This window comes from Heptranchias perlo, chromosome 8 (assembly GCF_035084215.1).
Source record: "Heptranchias perlo isolate sHepPer1 chromosome 8, sHepPer1.hap1, whole genome shotgun sequence".
Lineage (NCBI taxonomy): Eukaryota > Metazoa > Chordata > Chondrichthyes > Hexanchiformes > Hexanchidae > Heptranchias > Heptranchias perlo.
The window spans coordinates 29,770,331-29,791,680 of record NC_090332.1 but is presented as its reverse complement, the minus strand read 5'-3'; the positions used below and the strand labels follow the sequence as shown (position 1 = coordinate 29,791,680).

The 21,350-nt window shown below is 41.6% G+C and overlaps 1 protein-coding gene across 1 annotated transcript in view; it reads left to right on the top strand.

Annotated features, from left to right (window-relative positions):
- Positions 1-21,350, top strand: part of tgfb2 (transforming growth factor, beta 2) — a 62,265-nt gene that overhangs the window by 13,718 nt on the left and 27,197 nt on the right. Inside the window, exon 2 of the mRNA XM_067988883.1 lies at positions 4,503-4,666. Within this exon, the coding sequence (XP_067844984.1) occupies positions 4,503-4,666 (164 nt within the window). The remainder of the gene's footprint in view (positions 1-4,502; positions 4,667-21,350) is intronic.

The window sequence follows — 21,350 nt, the reverse complement described above, 5'->3', positions numbered from 1 at the left end:
TACCCGCCTTGGTTCCATATCCCTTAATACCCTTGCATAACAAAAATCTTATCAATCTTAGTTTTGAAATTTTCAATTGACCTAGCCTCAACAGTCTTTTGGGAGAGCGAGTTCCAGACTTCTACCACCCTTTGTGTGAGGAAGTGCTTCCTGACTTCACCCCTGAACGACATAGCTCTAATTTTAAGGATATGTCCCCTTGTTCTGGACTCCCCCACCAGTAGTGTAGACTCATACAATAAGACTGGCAATTTGTTATTTTGTGTTACCATGTATTTTCCCTTGGGTTTACTTGGACAATGTGCTATAGCACTGTGCTAACTCGTTATGGGACTTCACTCAGAGACTGCAGTAAACACAATAATACTGTGGTTTCATATATTCCCTTAATTCTAATTTAAAATATTAAAGATTAAAAATTTAGAGAATATCAGTTTCATACATATTATTACATTATTGGAAGGTTGGATTTTGTGACCATTACTGCTGGAGGTAGAGAATATTCTTCTGCGTTTCCCACTCAGTGCGTCAAGTACTTCCAGGTCAGGTACAATGCTGATTATGTCATTTTCATATCTGGTGGGGGACACAAGTGATGTGCATTAAAATTACTACCTCACTTACATCAAGCAGGTAATGAAAGCCACCAACAGTGGTGCCCTGGTTTCCTTCAAAAAAGAGAGTACCACTGCACATGCGCATAGATGGATTTACACATGTGGAATAATGCACTGATTTTTGGAGTTAGATTTGTTCCAGTAAGTAGATAGGATGATGTCATGACATGCATTGGTTTCTGGGGCATTCTGTCAACTCCAGCTGTTCTACTGGAGCTGGCACGGTTACTCTAACATTCAACCACCTACTCAGGGAATTGTTTCTGGAGGTGCAGCAGCCAACTCAGTGTGTAATTGGCAACTCTATACTAGGAATTTTAACTCAAATTTATACTACTATACTTGATGTGAAAATTCTAGTTAGAATGATCACTTCCTCCAAATATTCACAAAGGAAGACATGAACAAGATGGCCTCTCCAGACAAAGAATATCAAAGTAAAATTCAGGACTTTGATATAAATGAGGAAGTTTTGGACAAGCTGAAAGTGCTTAAAACAAAGAGATCCCCAGGGGTAGTTGATATTTATTTCAGAGTGTCGGGAGAGACTAGAGAGGAGATCTGTGAGGCCCTGACAATCATTGTGAGAGAGTTATTGGGCACCGCGGAGATTCCGATAGATTGGAAACATGCTAATGTGGTGCCCATATTCATAAAGGGTGACAAAACAGACACAGGGAATGATAACCCTTTAGTCTTCAATCCTGTGTAAAATATTGGAACCAATAATCAGGAGAAAACTTGAGGATTATCTGTACAAAAATAACCTAGTGAACAGTAGTGAACGTGGCTTTATACAGATCCTGTCTGACTAAACTCCTTGATTTCTTTTAGAAGTGACAACCCAAATCAACTGTGCTAAACCGTATGACTTCCAAAAGGTGATTGATAAAGTTTCACATGAAAGGTTACTAATTAAACTCATAGCTGTTAGGATTCAGAGCAAAACTTGGGTATGGATAAGAAATTGGATGAAGGGCAGAAATGAATGAGTATTGGTTAGAGAGGTAATGTCAGGGTGGTGGGGGGGGGGAAGTATTGCGTCGGGTGTCCCAGGGCTCAGTGTTGGAGCCAGTGCTGTTTCTAATGTACATCAATGGCTTGGATTCAGAAATTCAATATAAATTGGCCAAATTTGAAGACAATACCAAAGTAAGAAGGGCAGTGAAATCAATGAGGCAGCCCAGAAACTACAGAATGAGTTAAACAAAATATGCAGTTGGGCTGAACGATGACAGATAAAATTTAATGCAGACAAATGCAAAATATCGCACAGAGGAAGGAAAAATCGATGATTTACGTACTCCATGAATGGTGTATAAGTAGCTAAGGATGAAATTGAAAGAAACCTAGGAGTATTAGTAGACTCAATGCTTAACTTGTGCTACCAATGCAGAGCAGAAATCAACAAAGCCAAATAGAATGTTGAACTACAGAGCCAAAACAATCGAATATAAATCAGAGGAAATTGTGATCAAACGGTACAGTGCTCTGGTCAGATCACATCTTGAGTACTATGTCCAGCTCTGGTTACTGAGAAACAAGAAGATATTTAATTGCTGGATGTAATGCAAGTAAGAATCATGAGGCTGATCACTAGTGTCAGGGGTCTGAGCTATGAGGAAAGACTGAAGACACTGAGGCTTTTTAGCCTGAAAGGGAGGCAAGTGAGAGGTGATATTATAGAGTTATATAAGAGAGCGTATGGTATGGAAAAGGTTATTCTGGAATAATATTTTAAATTAAACTGTGTGAGTAGGACAAGGGGGCACAGGTTCAAACCAATAAAAGGTCAACTTTGGGACTGATATCTGGAGGTTCTTCTCCATACAGAGTGATCAATACTTGGAATGGGATTCTGGATAGAGTGGTGGAGGCGGAAACATTGGAATCACTTAAGAAACAACTAGATGCAGCTATCAGGAGAGTGTAGGGTTGTTCAGGATGGATTAATTAAAATAGGCCAAATGGTCTTCCTCATCTGTAAGTAACTTGTGGTCTTATGATGGCTCTAACATTAACCCTCAGAACAGCATCTTCTACTGCACCTGTGTGACACTTGCATTTGTCGCAGGATCCATCCTTATTGATTCTGAGTGAAGTTGTCAATTCAGTGCCACTTAGTGCTGAATTGTGGGAAGTTTTGTTTTGTTAATTTGTACTTATTGGGAAGTGGGTTGAGATTGCACAAACTTATTTCATGTAAGACTCCTACAACCAGCAGGGAGAATAGACTTTCATCCCATAAGTCTGGGCTGTATTTATTCTCAACCAGTTTCCTTCTATCTCTTTCTCTAATAAAGGCATTGGCTCCTTACTAGGTACAGTTCAATGAATAACAATCATCTTTGGTGCCTTGCCCAAATGATTGTTATTCATGTGTTACATTTGACATTGAGTGTTAAGAGGCAATTAAACAACAGAGGTATCACTGCCAAGCCTGATCTTGTCCTCATCTGATGTCAACACACACGCATTTCCAGCAGGGGCCATTGGATGATTTGGCAACAGGAGCTCTAACCTACCTAGTCCAAGCTGCTGAGACTAATTATACCACCTCTACCACGGCCCCAGCTGAGACCAGGTAACGCAGCGCAGATCAAGTCTGGGGCCTTTCTGGCCGCAAGGCTCAGCTACTCAATATATTTGCTGAACCATTGGGGAGCTGGTTGGCCTGGTTTTGAACTCCAGAGATGGAGGCACACAGTATGTTAAATGATTGCACCATTCAACCCTAAAGAGTAGCTGATTTTTAAATTATGTTTGCAGATATCTGCTATTACTGAAGTTGTTTAGATCTCTACTACACGTATATTTGGGAAATTACCAGGAAATGTCAGCGTTTAAATGGTTAAAGTACTGCAGCGATCATTATAAATCAGTACCATCCTTTCAACCAATCAGATGGTGGACACCTTTAGTTGACAGCTAAACCACAGGGAGGCTTTTCCGTATCCACATATTGAAGTCCTTAAGTGATGCTTCCACTTTTCTTAAAGGAAAGGGAATTAAATTACAAGACTGGCAAGAAGAAACCATGAAATTAGTCCTATGAATTTCAATTCAAACTATTTCTCAACAGGAAAAAGAGAACATATGTATATAGTATAATGCATGGTTGAGAGAAAGTAACAAGCCAGTTATTTAATTGAAGATTCCAGGTAACATCATAAGTGGCAAGAGCGCAGCTCAAATTGTTCAGGGACCTCCTCTGACCCCCTGAGATGAAATTACAGCCTTTTACTTCATTTCATCCATAATATTTGATATATAATACTTTCTTTAACTAGCTCTTTCATTAATGCCTGATATTTTGTAGAATGCGGATAAATTTGGTGGAAGTCTGTTGTGGCTGTATTGTTAAAATGAATTATTAATTTGGCAGTTACATTAGTGCAGATGTTTTATAAATATCCTGACTAGCTATTATGATGTATTACCTGCAAAATAGTCCTGCCATGTGTGCCACAGAAGGGCAAAACAAGGGAGCAAAATTATGAGGAATTGAGACCCTAGTGTGCCAGCCCTCAAGAATTATAGTATTGGAGTAGTAAAATTTTATCATACACCTCTGAAATGCAAGCACATAGAATGCTTACCCTACATAGAAATCTGAAGCCATTTTACCCTCTGAAACAGGTTGTTATTAAATGATGCCAGCCTTAAGAATGTGGAAAATATCATAATTTAATGATTTACAATTAAGCTGATCATTTATGAAAGCTGGGAGCGGGGGCCGTGGACTACATTATATTTATAGAGGGACATCTGGGATCACTGACTGAATCTAATATTTTGCATACTGGCTTCAGTTGTTTTTACAAGTATGCTTGCAGATCTTTGTTGATATATTGACTTGCCATTGCTCTTTACATTTCCATGTAGATGTCATTCCGTCCCAACAATACAACCCATACTTCAGACGTGTGTATTTAGACGTCAGCTCAATGGAGAAAAATGTTTCCAACCTGGTGAAGGCAGAGTTCAGAGTGTTTCGTTTACAGAATCCAAAAGCAAAAGTAGAGGAACAACGAATAGAACTTTATCAGGTAATTTTTCATTTTTCAAAAGTTATTACATTTAATGTGCTTTCTAATTGTTGTTAATTTAAATGTTCAGTAATTGTTGTATATAGGTATGGTGAAGCCTTGCCATTACTTCATCTTTAGGAGTCATGTAAGTGTCATAAGTGGGGAAAGTTCTTTATTAGAGAGAAACTATGTGCTCTACATATATACATGCCAAATACTGAAATCAGCATTTTTTATGGTTTGTGGAACCTTTTGTTAAAGTCACCCCAGAATGCCACAAATGTACCAGAAATGTGTGTCCATATGCAGGGGTTGGGAAAGCACATGGGTCCCAAGATGGTTCAGCCCAACACTTGGTGGCTGACAGGTGAGGGGATTGGCATTCCAATGACATTTCTTTTGAATTAATGAACCCCATACTAGAGTTTTTTTAAATCATTTCCAGCATTACAGTGTCTTCTATTATCATGAGCTGCTGTTATTGTGGGATAAATAATGCTGGTATTAATATGAATCAGCATTCTGCTGTAGTATACTCAAAAATTAAAAGTCAATTGTAACTTGTAACAACTAGTTGATTTTAATATTTAAAATATCTGTAACCATTTGAGATTTAATTATTTTTGACTTCAAAGGCTGAGTCACAGTACACTACAAAATTCTGGAACGTTTACAAAAAAAAAGTCAAAAACTAAAACATCTGGGGGGAGGGGGTGGCCATGCTAATAAACTTTATATCTTTGGTACTCACATACCCCTTCACAAATTTTTGGCTCCACCAATACGAAAAATACATTTTTGTGTACTTCGGTTTTTCTCTACAGTACAAGCGATGAAGATATTGGCCCAGATTTTGCTGGAACAGGGCATCGCAGGGCATGCCCTCTTAGTTAGACTTGTTCATGCATGTTTAGGTTTTAAAAATTTTTGCCCACAAATTTGCTGTAAGTGCGAGCTGATGCAGTGAGGGCAACATCTGGGACCTTGGTGAACAACGGGACAAACAGTGTATCTCCTTAACCAATGAGATGAAAGGATTGAGAAATAAACAGAGGAAGGATTGAGAAGGAGGGTGAATTAGAGTGGGTGAATTCAATGTCAAATCAGGTACCGAAAGAGAAATAAACAGAGGGAAAGAAAGAATGGATTAAGATAGAGAGAAAAAAGAGACAGAAAGGAAAAATAAGAAAAAAATGTAAAAATTTTAAATTTGACATTTTTAAAATCTCCAACAACAATTTATAATCTGAAGGAATGAGACTCCACACTTTTAATTGTTCACTTTCTAGGCAAGAGAGGTTAATTGGCAGTCATTAACAATTCTCATGTCGTTAAAAGAATACTTACGCTGTTAATTACTAGACTTAACTTTCTGTGGCGAGTTTAACGGGCAAATAATGTTCAAATGCAACAACTTCATGAAAATTATGGGGAGGTTAAAGAGGATATGCCTTTTTCACAATTCATGGGGAATCTCTTCCTCACCACAAGTTGCTGGCCGATTTGTACATTAATAACGGCTTGCGTCATTTACACTCAGTTATTTTTTCAGCAAAATCTGGGCCAATGGGTGTACTAGCAGCTTAAGTTACAACAAGCTTATGCTCCACTGCACTCTCAGTACACCCATTTGTTTTTATGTCATAGACAAGGTCTTTAGGTTTTGTTTTTCATTGGAAAATAGTCTGAATTATAAGATGTGATCGCAAAACTTGCAATGAAATAAGATTTATCTTATTTAATCACCATAAAGCAGTAGCGCTGGTCATGAGCCTGCATTCAAGATTGTTTTTTGAATTATTGATTGTTATTTGAATTGTCAGCTTATGGGGCTGTGTCAGCTTTTTTGGAGATGTTCAACAACATGAATGAGTTTTCTAGATCAGCACCTATGTACACAGGATACTGTTATTTAATCAGTTAATCTGGTTTAACTACAGTATTAGACAATGAATCATGCAGAATGTATTAGTAAGAGAGTATTATATGAAATGTTAAATATGATTTCTCTATTAGGCTGCAAGCCACATAGAACTTGTTATCAATAGTGTAATTTCTGTATTAAAAAGGGAACAACAACTCTGCTATTGGGGGGGAATGTTTTTTATGTTTTTTTACGATACTCCTATTATGCTTGAATTTTAGCTACATTAATTTTCCTATGATTGTAAATGCTATACTAAAATGTGAATGTAGGGTGTCAGTATTGCTCCCAACTTTGGTGCATCTAGTGAGTATGGTTGTATTATGGTGGATTAGCATTGTGTCAATTTCTGTCCAAGCTATGGCATTTCATGATGTCATTGGCTGTATCAATGCAATTGTAACACTTACATGTCAATTTTTGTCCAATTACACTTTCATGAAGTGCCTTGAGACATTTCCCTACCTTAAAGGTACAATGTAAATACAAGTTGTTGTTGTTACATATTAGCACAAGTCCTTTTCTTGGGTCACCTCAGATAATCAAAAAATCAGGTAAGATACAATATAAAGCTAAAAGAAGAGGCTTAAACAGATGCAAAGAAAAGTGAAAATCCACAAGAACGGGAGAGCTATAAAAAGCAACAAAGGGATACAAATAAAGTAATAAGAACTGCAAAAAGGAACAACAAAACTTGTAAGGGGTATCAATGCTAACAGTAGAAGTTTTTCAAAATATATTAAGAGAGAGTGGCTAAGGGGAATATGGGCCCATTAAAGATAGACACAGGTGATATTGTAATCAACAGTAAGGAAATGGCTGACTTGTTAAATCAGTACTTTGTATCTGTCTTCACATAGAGGAAGAGGACAAAATACCAGTGGTACCAGAGAAACTAAAAATAAATCAAGTGGAGGAACTTATTAGATTTAATATAAGTAAACAAATGGTAATGGAGAAAATAATGAGACTTAAGATAGACAAGTCTCCAGGACCTGATGGTTTCCACCCCAGGGTATTAAAAGATATAGGTGAGGATATTGCTGAAGTGTTAGTCATAATGTTCAATAATGTTCATTGCACATCCTCACTTCTTCCAACTTCACAACTCCACTATGTACATACACAGCATGTGGAAGAGGGGGGGGGATTTATTCTCTGTGATGCCACCCAAAATAGCAGAGCTTGACAGAAAATTTGGCCTCACTGTCCCCACCAGCATTTCCCACCCCAGTCCCCACTGGGACCACCACTGGCTGTTCCTACCATGCCCGCCACATGTAAAATGATGGTTGGAGGTCGGGGCCAGATGCCCCATGGGTTCCCACCCGTCTGCCTCACTTACTGCTGGTTCCTGGGGGCAATGGAGGAGATGACAGGAGGCCCCAGGAAGCAGTTGTGACGGCTCCTATTTCCACCAATAGAAGGAAAAGGTCTTGTAGCAGTCTCCTCTCCCTTCATTCAGCTCCAAACACTTCAGTGCTGAAGATCTTGGTCTTGGCCAAGGCCTTCAAAGGGAACATTTCTGCCCTTTTTATGACCCTGGAGCCTCTTCTGTGCTATTGCGATGTTCCCATTGCAGCCCTGCCGGAGTTTTCTTAGTTGCATTGGTGGGTTCCACCTTGATGAAAGAAATCCCGCTAGAAGCCTGTCGTTCAAACACAATGAGCCCCAATATAGAGAATCACCCCCATGGTGTCGCAATGCATAGCATGTACCTGTATGCACACGTACTGTGGTCTGTGGTAATGCTCTAAAATTCAAAGGAGAGTGTGGGTGGCCAGATAACTTGTTTGGTACATGTGAACATACCAAACCTGCACCATGGGGACTCACGCCAACAATTGGGAATAATGGGAGCATGAGAGAGTACCCATACATTGTTATTAATTGGTGCCTATATTAGGCAGGGAACCAAATATTGGTTCGGAATTTCCTGAAACTGCATAACCAGCAAGTTACGCTGAAATTTACGTCAATCTTCCCGTCGGTGAGTTATGCCGAAATTCGCTGAAAATCTCATTAGCATACGCCGGAATATAAAAGGAACGTGCGTAAAACAAGTGGAAATCAGAGTAAACAATTGGGGCCCGAGGAACTCGTCAAACTGACGCCATATTCCTTCTTTGTCCCTCTTTATGCATGAAAATTGAGGTTTTAAATCATCAAACCATCATATATGCACATTAGGAACGCATAGAAGTTCTTCAGTTTTTAATGCAAATCATTTTGATGCCGTAAAGATGCATTCAATGAAACAGAAAATACATTTAGGTCTCAATGAAGAGAAATAATTAAAAAGAAATCGCTTAAAATGTTATAATACACCAGAAATATTACCTTGGGTCCTATTGTGCCTAAAATGTTAGGCATAAGTTTACTGCCTGTTCAGAATTGGCGTAAAATTTAGGAAATTCGTGCGAGCTGCACTTTCTCATGGGGGCGAAACTATGTTAATGAGCAGCAGAGGGTTCAGCTGAGGTTTTCGGGAAATTCGGGTGTAGTATAAAAATGGGTGTAAATGACTTACTTCCAAATTTCAACAACAACAAAAACTTGCATTTATATAGCACCTTTAGCATAGCAAGACGTCCCATGGCGCTTCACAGGTGCAATTATCAAACAAAATTTGACACCAAGCCACATAGGGAGATATTAGGATAGGTGACCAAAAGCTTGGTCAAAGAGATAGGTTTTAAGGAGTGTCTTAAAGGAGGAGAGAGAGGTAGAGAGATGGAGAGGTTTAGAGAATTCCAGAGCTTAGGGTCTAGGCAGATGAAGGCACGGCTGCCAATGGTGGAGTGATTAAAATCGTGGATGCGCAAGAGGCAAGAATTGGAGGAGCGCAGAGATCTCGGAGGGTAGTAGGGCTGGAGGAGGTTACAGAGATAGGGAGGGGTGAGGCCATGGAGGGATTTGAAAACAAGGATGAGAATTTTAAAATCGAGGCATTCCTGGACCGGGAGCCAGTGTAGGTTGGCGAACGGGACTTGGTACGAGTTAGGATACGGGAGTTTTGGATGAGCTCAAGTTTATGGAGGGTGGAAGATGGGAAGCCAGCCAGGAGAGCATTGGAATAGTTGAGTCTGGAGGTAACAAAGGCATGGATGAGGGCTTCAGCAGCAAATGAGCTGAGGCAGGGAAAGAGACACCTGATGTTACGGAGGTGGAAGTAGACGGCCTTGGTGATGGAGCGAATATGTGGTCAGAAGCTCGTCTGAGGGTCAGATAGGACGCCAAGGTTGCGGACGGTCTGGTTCAGCCTCAGACAATGGCCAGGGAGAGGGATGGAGTTGGTGGCTAGGGAACAGAGTTTTTGGCAGGGACCGAAGACAATGGCTTTGGTCTTCCCAATATTTAGTTAGACCAGTCGGACAAGCAGTGTGATAAATCAGAGACAGTGGATGAGTCGAGGGAGGTGGTGGTGAGGTAGAGCTGGGTGTCATCAGCGTACATGTGGAACTTGACGTTGTGTTTTCGGATGATGTCGCCGAGGGGCAGCATGTAGATGAGAAATAGGAGGGGGCCGAGGATCAATCCTTGGGGGACTCCAGAGGTAACGGTGCGGACGCGGGAAGAGAACTCATTGCAGGTGATTCTTTGGCTACAACTGGATAGATAAAAATGGAACCAGGCGAGTGCACCCAGCTGGACGATGGAGGAGAGGAGTTGGAGGAGGATGGTGTGGTCAACCGTGTCAAAGACTGCAGACAGGTCGAGAAGGATGAGGAGGGATAGTTTATCATGGTCACAGTCACATAGGATGTCATTTGTGACTTTGACAAGGGCCGTTTCAGTACTGTGGCAGGGGCGGAAACCTGATTGGAGGGATTCAAACATGGAGTTGCGGAAAAGATGGGCACAGATTTGGGAGGCGACAACATGTTCAACGACTTTGGAGAGGAAAGGGAGGTTGAGGATGGGGCGGTAGTTTGCAAGGAGAGAGAGGTCAAGGGTGGGTTTTTTGAGGAGGGGGTGGTGACGGCAGACTTAAAGGGGAGCGGACAGTACCTGAGGTGAGGGAACTGTTAATAATATCAGCTAACATGGGGGCCAGGAAGGGAAATTGTGTGGTAGGAATAGGGTCGAGGGAGTAGGAGGTGGGTCTCATGGTCAAGATGAGCTTGGAGAGGGCATGAGGGGAGATAGGAGAGAAACTAGAGAAAGATGCATGTTCAGGGCTAGGGCAGGGGGAAACCTTAGGGGAAATTTGGCTTGGTGGGCTAGGGGAAGAGAGGGAAGCGGCAGAGGCAGCTAAATGGATGGTATCAATCTTAGTGACAAAGTAGTCCATGAGTCCCTCGCACTCAATCTTTTGTGCTAGAAATCGGCATTACACTGTAATTACACTGTTTTTTGGGTGCAAATTTATTGGGAATTCTGGGCCAATGTGTTGTAGGAAGGTAATGTTTTATATGCACTCTCTATTGTACAGGGAGCCATACAGTATAGGAGGGTATGTTTAACATGCATTCACTATTGTACAGAGAGCCATACAGTATAGGAGGGAATGCTTACTCAGCATTCACTATTGTACAGAGAGCCATACAGTATAGGGGGGAATGTTTACTCTGCATTCACTATTGTACAGAGAGCCATACAGTACAGGGGGGAATAATTACTCTGCATTCACTATTGTACAGAGAGCCATACAGTACAGGGGGGAATATTTACTCTGCATTCACTATTGTACAGAGAGCCATACAGAATAGGAGGGAATGTTTACTCTGCATTCACTATTGTACAGAGAGCCATACAGTATAGGAGGGAATGCTTACTCAGCATTCACTATTGTACAGAGAGCCATACAGTATAGGGGGGAATATTTACTCTGCATTCACTATTGTACAGAGAGCCATACAGGATAGGAGGGAATGTTTACTCTGCATTCACTATTGTACAGAGAGCCATACAGTATAGGAGGGAATGCTTACTCAGCATTCACTATTGTACAGAGAGCCATACAGTATAGGGGGGAATATTAACTCTGCATTCACTATTGTACAGAGAGCCATACAGTATAGGGGGGAATGTTTACTCTGCATTCACTATTGTACAGAGAGCCATACAGTACAGGGGGGAATATTTACTCTGCATTCACTATTGTACAGAGAGCCATACAGTATAGGGGGGAATGTTTACTCTGCATTCACTATTGTACAGAGAGCCATACAGGATAGGAGGGAATGTTTACTCTGCATTCACTATTGTAAACAATTTTACAACACCAAGTTATAGTCCAGCAATTTTATTTTAAATTCACAAGCTTTCGGAGATTTTCTCCTTCCTCCGGCAAATGTTTCAAGAGCTCCTTGAAGCCTACGCATTTATACATATAGAACAATACATGGTGTTTACAGACTGCCCCTGCAACTGCCCGTTGCCAAGGCAATCACCGTGTTCAGACAGAGAGGTGTCACCTGCAGAACCCCCGAATACACATTCAACAAAAAAACAAACAGAGAAAAAAAACAGAGAAAAAAAACACAGAGAGAGGCAGAAACATCCGGAAGGCAGAGAGAGCCAGCAAATGACTCATTATATTAAAAACAGATAACATTTGTTCGATGGTGGGTAACGTGTAGCGCGACATGAACCCAAGATCCCGGTTGAGGCCGTCCTCATGGGTGCGGAACTTGGCTATCAATTTCTGCTCGACGATTTTGCGTTGTCGTGTGTCTCGAAGGCCGCCTTGGAGTACGCTTACCCGAAGGTCGGTGGATGAATGTCCATGACTGCTGAAGTGTTCCCCGACTGGGAGGGAACCCTCCTGTTTGGCGATTGTTGCGCGGTGTCCGTTCATCCGTTGTCGCAGCGTCTGCATGGTCTCGCCAATGTACCATGCTCTGGGGCATCCTTTCCTGCAACGTATGAGGTAGACAACGTTGGCCGAGTCACAGGAGTATGAACCATGCACCTGGTGGGTGGTGTCCTCTCGTGTGATGGTGGTATCTGTGTCGATGATCTGGCATGTCTTGCAGAGGTTACCGTGGCAGGGTTGTGTGGCGTCGTGGACGCTGTTCTCTTGAAAGCTAGGTAGTTTGCTGCGAACGATGGTCTGTTTGAGGTTGGGTGGCTGTTTAAAGGCGAGTAGTGGAGGTGTGGGGATGGCCATAGCGAGGTGTTTGTCCTCATTGATGACATGTTGAAGGCTGCGGAGAACATGGCGTAGTTTCTCCGCTCCGGGGAAGTACTGGACGACAAAGGGTACTCTGTTGGTTGCGTCCCGTGTTAGTCTCCTGAGGAGGTCTATGCGATTTTTTGCTGTGGCCCGTCGGAATCGCATAGACCTCCTCAGGAGACTAACACGGGACGCAACCAACAGAGTACCCTTTGTCGTCCAGTACTTCCCCGGAGCGGAGAAACTACGCCATGTTCTCCGCAGCCTTCAACATGTCATCAATGAGGACAAACACCTCGCTATGGCCATCCCCACACCTCCACTACTCGCCTTTAAACAGCCACCCAACCTCAAACAGACCATCGTTCGCAGCAAACTACCTAGCTTTCAAGAGAACAGCGTCCACGACGCCACACAACCCTGCCACGGTAACCTCTGCAAGACATGCCAGATCATCGACACAGATACCACCATCACACGAGAGGACACCACCCACCAGGTGCACGGTTCATACTCCTGTGACTCGGCCAACGTTGTCTACCTCATACGTTGCAGGAAAGGATGCCCCAGAGCATGGTACATTGGCGAGACCATGCAGACGCTGCGACAACGGATGAACGGACACCGCGCAACAATCGCCAAACAGGAGGGTTCCCTCCCAGTCGGGGAACACTTCAGCAGTCATGGACATTCATCCACCGACCTTCGGGTAAGCGTACTCCAAGGCGGCCTTCGAGACACACGACAACGCAAAATCGTCGAGCAGAAATTGATAGCCAAGTTCCGCACCCATGAGGACGGCCTCAACCAGGATCTTGGGTTCATGTCACGCTACACGTTACCCCACCATCGAACAAATGTTATCTGTTTTTAATATAATGAGTCATTTGCTGGCTCTCTCTGCCTTCCGGATGTTTCTGCCTCTCTCTGTGTTTTTTTTCTCTGTTTTTTTTCCCTGTTTGTTTTTTTGTTGAATGTGTATTCGGGGGTTCTGCAGGTGACACCTCTCTGTCTGAACACGGTGATTGCCTTGGCAACGGGCAGTTGCAGGGGCAGTCTGTAAACACCATGTATTGTTCTATATGTATAAATGCGTAGGCTTCAAGGAGCTCTTGAAACATTTGCCTGAGGAAGTAGAAAATCTCCGAAAGCTTGTGAATTTAAAATAAAATTGCTGGACTATAACTTGGTGTTGTAAAATTGTTTACAATTGTCAACCCCAGTCCATCACCGGCATCTCCACATCTTCACTATTGTACAGAGAGCCATACAGGATAGGGGGGAATATTTACTCTGCATTCACTATTGTACAGAGAGCCATACAGTACAGGGGGGAATATTTACTCTGCATTCACTATTGTACAGAGAGCCATACAGTATAGGGGGGAATGTTTACTCTGCATTTACTATTGTACAGAGAGCCATACAGTATAGGGGGGAATGTTTACTCTGCATTCACTATTGTTTATGGAAACTTACAGAGTGCTATAGGAAGGTTGTTTTATTTGGATTTCTTGAGCTTCATAGTTCTGTACTTTTTATTGCAAGTATTCTCTTTAAAATAACAAGCTCACAAAAGAACCATGCAAGATTTGTTTTGAAAATATAAGATTTTAAAATGAATGTTATTGTATTTTACTATGGGCTGTTCATGCATGTTTTGGTAGAAAGAAAATCAGCTGTGGATTGGGATGATGGGATTTGTTTATTTTCTTAAGGCTGCTGTTCAGTAGTTTCAGTTAAGCTCTCTCTTCCTATTATGCCAGTGCAGGAGTACCACAGCACCGTGTTTGGGTTGGAGGTTGGCAAACCTCCTGATGTGGTGCTGAGAATATAATTAAATCATTGTTTGAATGCCAGATGGCACTGTGCCATCAATCTTATTTTAATACTTAAAAAAAATCTAAGATGGCACAGTGGCAGAGTGGTGACATGGCATAGTGCATTCAGGCTGTCGTAGACAGTGCCACAGAATGATTGGATGCAGGCTAATGGTTTCAATTCCTCAGTTAGTAGGTTCCTGAACTCAGTCTTACCATCAAAGGGAGGCAGAGAACGTGGCCCACACATTTCTCAACAGGAGGGGAGGGAAATTCCACAGGAAAGTCACATTATGGGGTTGTAATGTTGTTTGTAGTCAAATCATTTGCAGATGCCTCAGAGCAAGTTCCCTGCCCTTCCTCTCACCAGGGGAATAGTTAGAGATTTCTATAAACAAGCAAGAAAATATATTAAAAAGCAAAATACTGCATGTGATGGCAATCTGAAATAAAAACAGAAAATGCTGGAAACGCTCAGCAGGTCAGGCAGCATCTGTGGAGAGAGAAACAGCCAACGTTTCAGGTTGATGACCTTTCGTCACAATTCTGGGGCAAGGTCATCGATCTGAAGCATTAGCTCTATTTCCCTCTCCATAGATGATGCCAGACTTGCTGAGCGTTTCCAGCATTTTCTGTTTTTATTCAAGGAAGGATAGTGTTTCTCTGTACTTCCCCTGTCCCCCCCAAAAATTAAAACATATGAGATCCTGATCCTGACTGGATAGTTTATGAATGGATTTTGGGCTGTTTCTCCAGTAACTAGATTGTTCTTGTACAAATGGAGATGGGGGGGGGGGGGAGAAGAACAGTCGCTTTAACATGTTTAATCTCTAGCACTCCAGTCAAAATACAGCAAGATGTGAATGCACAAAAAGTTGTGAAAATAGTATAATATTATTTATGTGATGTAATACAGTGTGTTGCAATAACTAGATTTCAATCAACATGGCATTACTGACTGGCCTTTATGTAGGTGCAGTTTTATGAATAAAATTGAATCCATGACTTAAGAGTTGCTCTTCAGTACATGTATAAGTCATCTGTTCAGTCAGCCATTCTTCACTGGAGGCTGACTTGCTTCATCCCAGAACATGCTCCTCGACAACCCGTCAATATGATGCTGTGACACTACCTCATTTTTATATCTTACACATTCAAAAGCAGTCTGTTTTTGTAATTTTATGTTTCCAGGAGCCCATTATTTTCACAAAGTAGAAGTTAAACAGCATGGTGTCGTGCACCTTTAAAAGATGGAAATCCCTGTCCTTTTCATTGGAAGGCAAGATAGATTTGCTACAAATAGTAGCTCTGCCAAAATTGAATTATGTCAATAATACCACTGGCAGCTAAACCAGGATACTCTTAGATTACTTCTTTTAATAAAGCCCTTTTTATGGAGAGAGAAAAACACCTTTGAATAGTGATTTCTATCTGATAAAAAGGAGAGATCTGAGGGTGGGCCAAGGCCTCCCAGAAGCAACAGCATTCTTCACACTTTTTTGTTTGTTTTCACAAAGCGATCTCCTCATAAAATCAAATCAAAACATTAATGCATTTTGAGCGGAAAAATGGTAGTAATTTTGGGTCTGAAAATTTGATCAGGAATAAAATATATTGTCCCAAGAGTCCAGCCTGAAACGGCACTGTCAAATCTGTACTTTTAGCTCACTCATATCAGGGAAGCAATTTTTGAGACTGGAGCATTGAACAGGGGGAATTGAAGAAGCTTTCACCTTCTACACTGTATTGTGATTCTTGGATCATATACAGTCAAAATAGGAATATAATCCAAAAGGGCGTCTGTTGGACAGTTTAAATTGATATTAGCTGAGCTAGCTACATTCTATAGTTATCTTGAGCTGCTGGCGATAGAATTTTACTTAGCCTGGCATTGCTATTCTTATCTATCTCAAAGTAATGATTTCCCAAAGCACAAGCAGTAAAGCTGATAGTCTTGCTATTTCTTGAGATATGGAATGTATGAAGCCAGCCAGTATGTCGAGAAGCCAAACTCTTGACTCCCAGCCACTAGAGGAGCCATGATCTCATTGAATGGTGGAACAGACTCAAGGGGCTGAATGGCGTCCCCCTGTTTCTATGCTCCTATATCCCAGCCAAAAGGCTGAAAAATTTTATGAGTGCCTTTAACTGATTGTTTTCTTTGGGAAAGCATTGTTCATTGTCAGTGGGCTTATTAGATAAAAACACCACACAAAAGTGAGCCCATTCAGTTCAGGTGGGGGCCTAGTAGAAAATACCTTGTCCACTTTGACAGCTCATTTTGTTGAAAGCAGTTATGGAAACTTCTGCAGCCTAAACCATTCCAGTCTTGTGTCTGTGGAATGGGGCAGGGGGCAAGTGAAAGTTGTGGGGGGGGCAAGCAGGGAAGTATATAAAGTAAAAAAATATATATATACATCAAAAAGACACATTTAAAAGATAACTATATAAATATTTAAAAAGGAAAGGCTTGAAATATGCAGATTTGTCTAGTCTTTTAGCCAATGCCAGTGAAGTGGTGCTCTACAGATAAAGTGCAAAATGGTACTGGCTGTGTTGCTGCTATAGTCTGTGATGCTAACACAGTGTGGGCTGGATTCTCCTCAGTGATCCTGCATGAAATGGGGTGGGTTAGTGGCAGAGAATGAGGGCATGAGGGAAATGGGGCAGTGGTGCCTTACTGCCTCAATCTGGATTTTCCTGCCTCTAACCCTACCAGGACTGCCGCTGACCATTCCTTCCCTGGCTGCTGCGTGCAAGTGGCAGTGGGGGGAGGGATGGTGGGGCTTGGTCCTAAGTAGATATTCCTTGCATTTGGCCCTCTTCCTGCTGCTTCCTGGGAAAGGTTGTAGTAGGCTTGGATCAGCTGTGGGAAGATTCCAAAATTCTTTGAAAGGAAAGAGAAGGCCTAGTAGAGGCACCCTCTCCCTTCAACTATTTACCTGTTGAAAACCACAATCTCAGCCAAGGCCCTCCGTAAATGAGTTGGTCCAGTCTTCAGGGCCCTGTGGCTACTTTAATGATGCTTCCTGCCTCTTTGTGTGCTGCTGCAGCAGCATTCCTGCTACAGCACCATCTTAATTCTCCAATGTGCTACTGGTGGGCTCCCGCTTGCTGTTGGGGATCGCACCGGGATCTTGCCATGAACACCTAATGACCCCCAACCCAGGAAACTGGGCTGGGATCATGGCAGAGTTGGGATGGCAGGCGGGCACTCTGCCCCAACGAGATAGGGGTGGATTAAGGAAACTCCAGTCCGCTATCTGTGTACAAACTATGTGCCTTTTTTTACTTTTCTCCCCATTAGTGATAATGCAGTAATTTTCTGACATTATTATGTAGAGGGAAGATACTGTTAATGTAGTGTTCCAGGTGGTGTTAATGTAATTTTATTAGTTTTGCAGCAAGGCGACATTTACACATAATTTCTTTTTGCAGGGCAAGATTTTTTCTTACTAACTAGTGAAGAGCTACTATCCTGCTGCTCTTGCTTTTAATCTATCCATTGCGTTTAGTGAAAAGCTGCTACCTTTACTTATTCTGTAACAGTACACACATGACTTGAGAGAGTGAGAAAAAAAACAATAAACAAGCTATTCTAGCCCATTGTGAATTTACGAACAGTGCCTCCATACAAATAGTCTTTGATATACAACGACACCATAGTTAGAAGCTCAACCTGCCCCCCGAACATTTCCCACTTTCTGTACAGCTGATTCACTGGCACACACCTGTTCCTTAATTGGAGCACACACGCTGTCATTATCCATTGAAATCTAATCAGATCATCTCAATGCCAATACCAAACTCTCCTCTGGCTTCATTCATATTACTCGTTGAAATGCTGTCATGTTGGTAAATACCCATCTTGCCGACATGCACATGCATTCACACAGTCACATGGTAATTGATTGCATGAAACGCACTGATAGCGCTGTAAATAACCCTTTTCATAGGCAGAAATTTTCCATAGCAGAGGTCAAACTGCAATACGGGTGAGGGAGGAAACTAGCGCCATGACAGTTATATTTATTCTTTTTTCATCCAATACAAATACTGAGCTTTGGGAGATTGAATTAAATCTTACTGTACTAAGGAGAAACACTGGGGCTGATTATCACCCAAGTCAATTCCAAATGGTTTAGAACAGGCATTATTCCCTCCCCGAATAGTCAAATGTAAATAGCACTCTGTTGAATAATTAAGGCTAGAAATTTTGGTTGGTGGAGTTGGGGGGGAATGGAACTCTCAACACTGCTGTTGGACCTTGTGCCCAGCACATCAAAGGCCTGGGAAATGGAGCGGTGACCAGCCAGTCCCCTTTTGAATACCTGAATGAAATTCCCACCTGTTTCGGATGGGAGCTTTCAACACCCGCTCCAGGCATGATCCCATAATAGAGCAGGGCTAAAATTAAACAGCAAACCAGCAGAACTGATTTCCATTGGATTCCGCAGGCCAGTATGCACCGTCTGCGACCATAAACAAGGCATATCGGATACTAAAATCGGCCCCATTTATTCATGAAGGTCTCCATTCAGTTTCTATCCACGACCACCCTGAAAATACAGAAGTTGCCTTCCAGTCAAAGAAACTGATTGAAGCCACATTGGCTATTTGTAGTAAACTGACTAGGTGTGTGTTCTGTACCAAGGAAACAGAAAGAAGAATTTGTGTCTAATAATTCCAGAAGATAGACCCAAGCCACAGGAATCTCTAGCAAGATCTAATACCATTCATTTTGCCTGCTCTCTTTCTTCGGTGCTTGTTCCCTCTGTCTGTGAGCTTTGATACATCAACCAAATGTCCTTCCCTTTAGCTTCAGGTTCACCAGAGCAGCTGTGTCCTTCATACAAATTATGCTCAAATCCCAAATATCTGAGAATTTTTTTCTATGGATTGTATTTCAAAACAATTCCAATCCTTTATGCAGTATTATAGCCAACATGTGCAAAGAGCAAGGATTTTAGTTTACTTTAAAAAAAAACTACAAAACGGCAACTATTTTACAGTGTTATGGCTGGGCATTTGGCCCATTTTAGATTTTGATTTAGAGGCTATGAAATTCTGGTATTGGCAAACGTGTCTGAAGATGAATCATAATACAGTCAACCAACAGGCATCCCAGATACATCCACTTTTTTCCTCCACACCTATACTAGACACATTTACAGGTTCACAGATACAGCGTGTCAATTTTCCTACACTACTACACTGATTACATTTCAAAAGTACAAGCACTTTGGGACATCCTGAGGTTGTGAAAGGTGCTATATAAATGCAAGTCTTTCTTTTTTTCAATTTCCAGCCACACAAATGGCAGATTTTAGGTAGGTTCGTATTGGTTAATTGTTCTGCCAGCTTTTAAATTCCTTTTAAACCTCTTGTAGGGAAGTAAACGGAAAGGTGTTTGAAGTGAATGCTGCAGTTATTTTCATTGAAGGTGTGTATATCTGCCTACCTTCAGTTTTCTGGGCCCTTCAATCATTTGCCAACCATTTATCAAGATTAAAAACGGCCCAGACAGTCAGTTCTGGCACACACATCCAACCCATAGTGGAAAAGGTGTTACATGTGTGCGCCACATTGGCATGAACTGATTCCAACTTTAAAGAAATATAATGGAGGCATGTGTGTCCTGTCTCGCCATACTAACACTTGGCTGAATAACTGCAGGACCAGACTCTTAACTCTTCAGTCTTCCAGTTGTCCCTGAATTGAACAAAAGCCAATTGTACACATCACACAGCAAGTCCCTTGCCATTTACTTAGCAGACCATCTAATTGTTTTGCCTTTTCTTTTCTGTGTATTCCTCTTTTAATCATGATTTTTTTCACAGTCCCAGCTGTCTTCCCTGTGGAATGTACTACAGTATTACAACATTCTTTTCTCAAACGGTCTCAGCTGTCCTTTTGTGGAACTTCCTAGTTTCTACTGCCGGGTTTGCCACCCGTCCAGTTTTGGATTAGACAGTCCTGTTTTTGAGTGGGCTGTCCGGAAATTTCTAAGATGTAAACCAGACATCAAAAGTCTGATTTTTAAAATACAAGTCCATTTTTTCCATTCACTTCTGTGTCTCATCATGTGAAGACATTAATTATTGAGGTTATTAAGGTCTTTTCCATCACCAACAAATTCAATCTCAGAATTCAAGCCATGATCCCACATTCCCTCCTGCCCCAATTCCACCCCCTGTCTGATTTTGCACTTGGCAATAGATGACCTAATCTATTGTATTTGTCTAAAAGGCATCATGGGACCCTACTTCATTGTACCATTAACTTGTTGTTTGGAAGGAAGCAAATTCCATTAATGTACTAAGTAAACAGAGTAGTTTAGTTGATAGTGTTCAAGGTGCAGGTCTTTCTGTTTCCAACCATTATTGCCCCTGCATATCTGATTTTAAAAAGCCCTGTAGCTGGGAATTCAGATTTTTCACTGTCTAAACCTCCCAAGTACTATATATACATATAATGTATATACATATACAGATGTTTCAGATTTCTGCTATGGATACCAGCTTCCTGACCAGTGACACCAACTTATCATCTGTGGAGACCAGTTTCCTGACCAAAGACACTTGAACAAATGACTGAGGCTATGGTAAATTTTTCTCTAGATAAGACAACAAGGAAAAAAAATTCTTTTGAGGGACCAGAACCAAACATTCAAACTAAAATCCAGGTTTTCAGTGAAATACAGCGATGCCAACAGGGAGGCAGCAAAAAGCCTTTAATCACCAACTTAAAGCACTTGTAGTTGAATCTGTACTAGTGGCTTCTTAGTTATGGGGATTCTCAATTCAGAGACTCTAGCCAAGTTAATTTCAAGTGCAA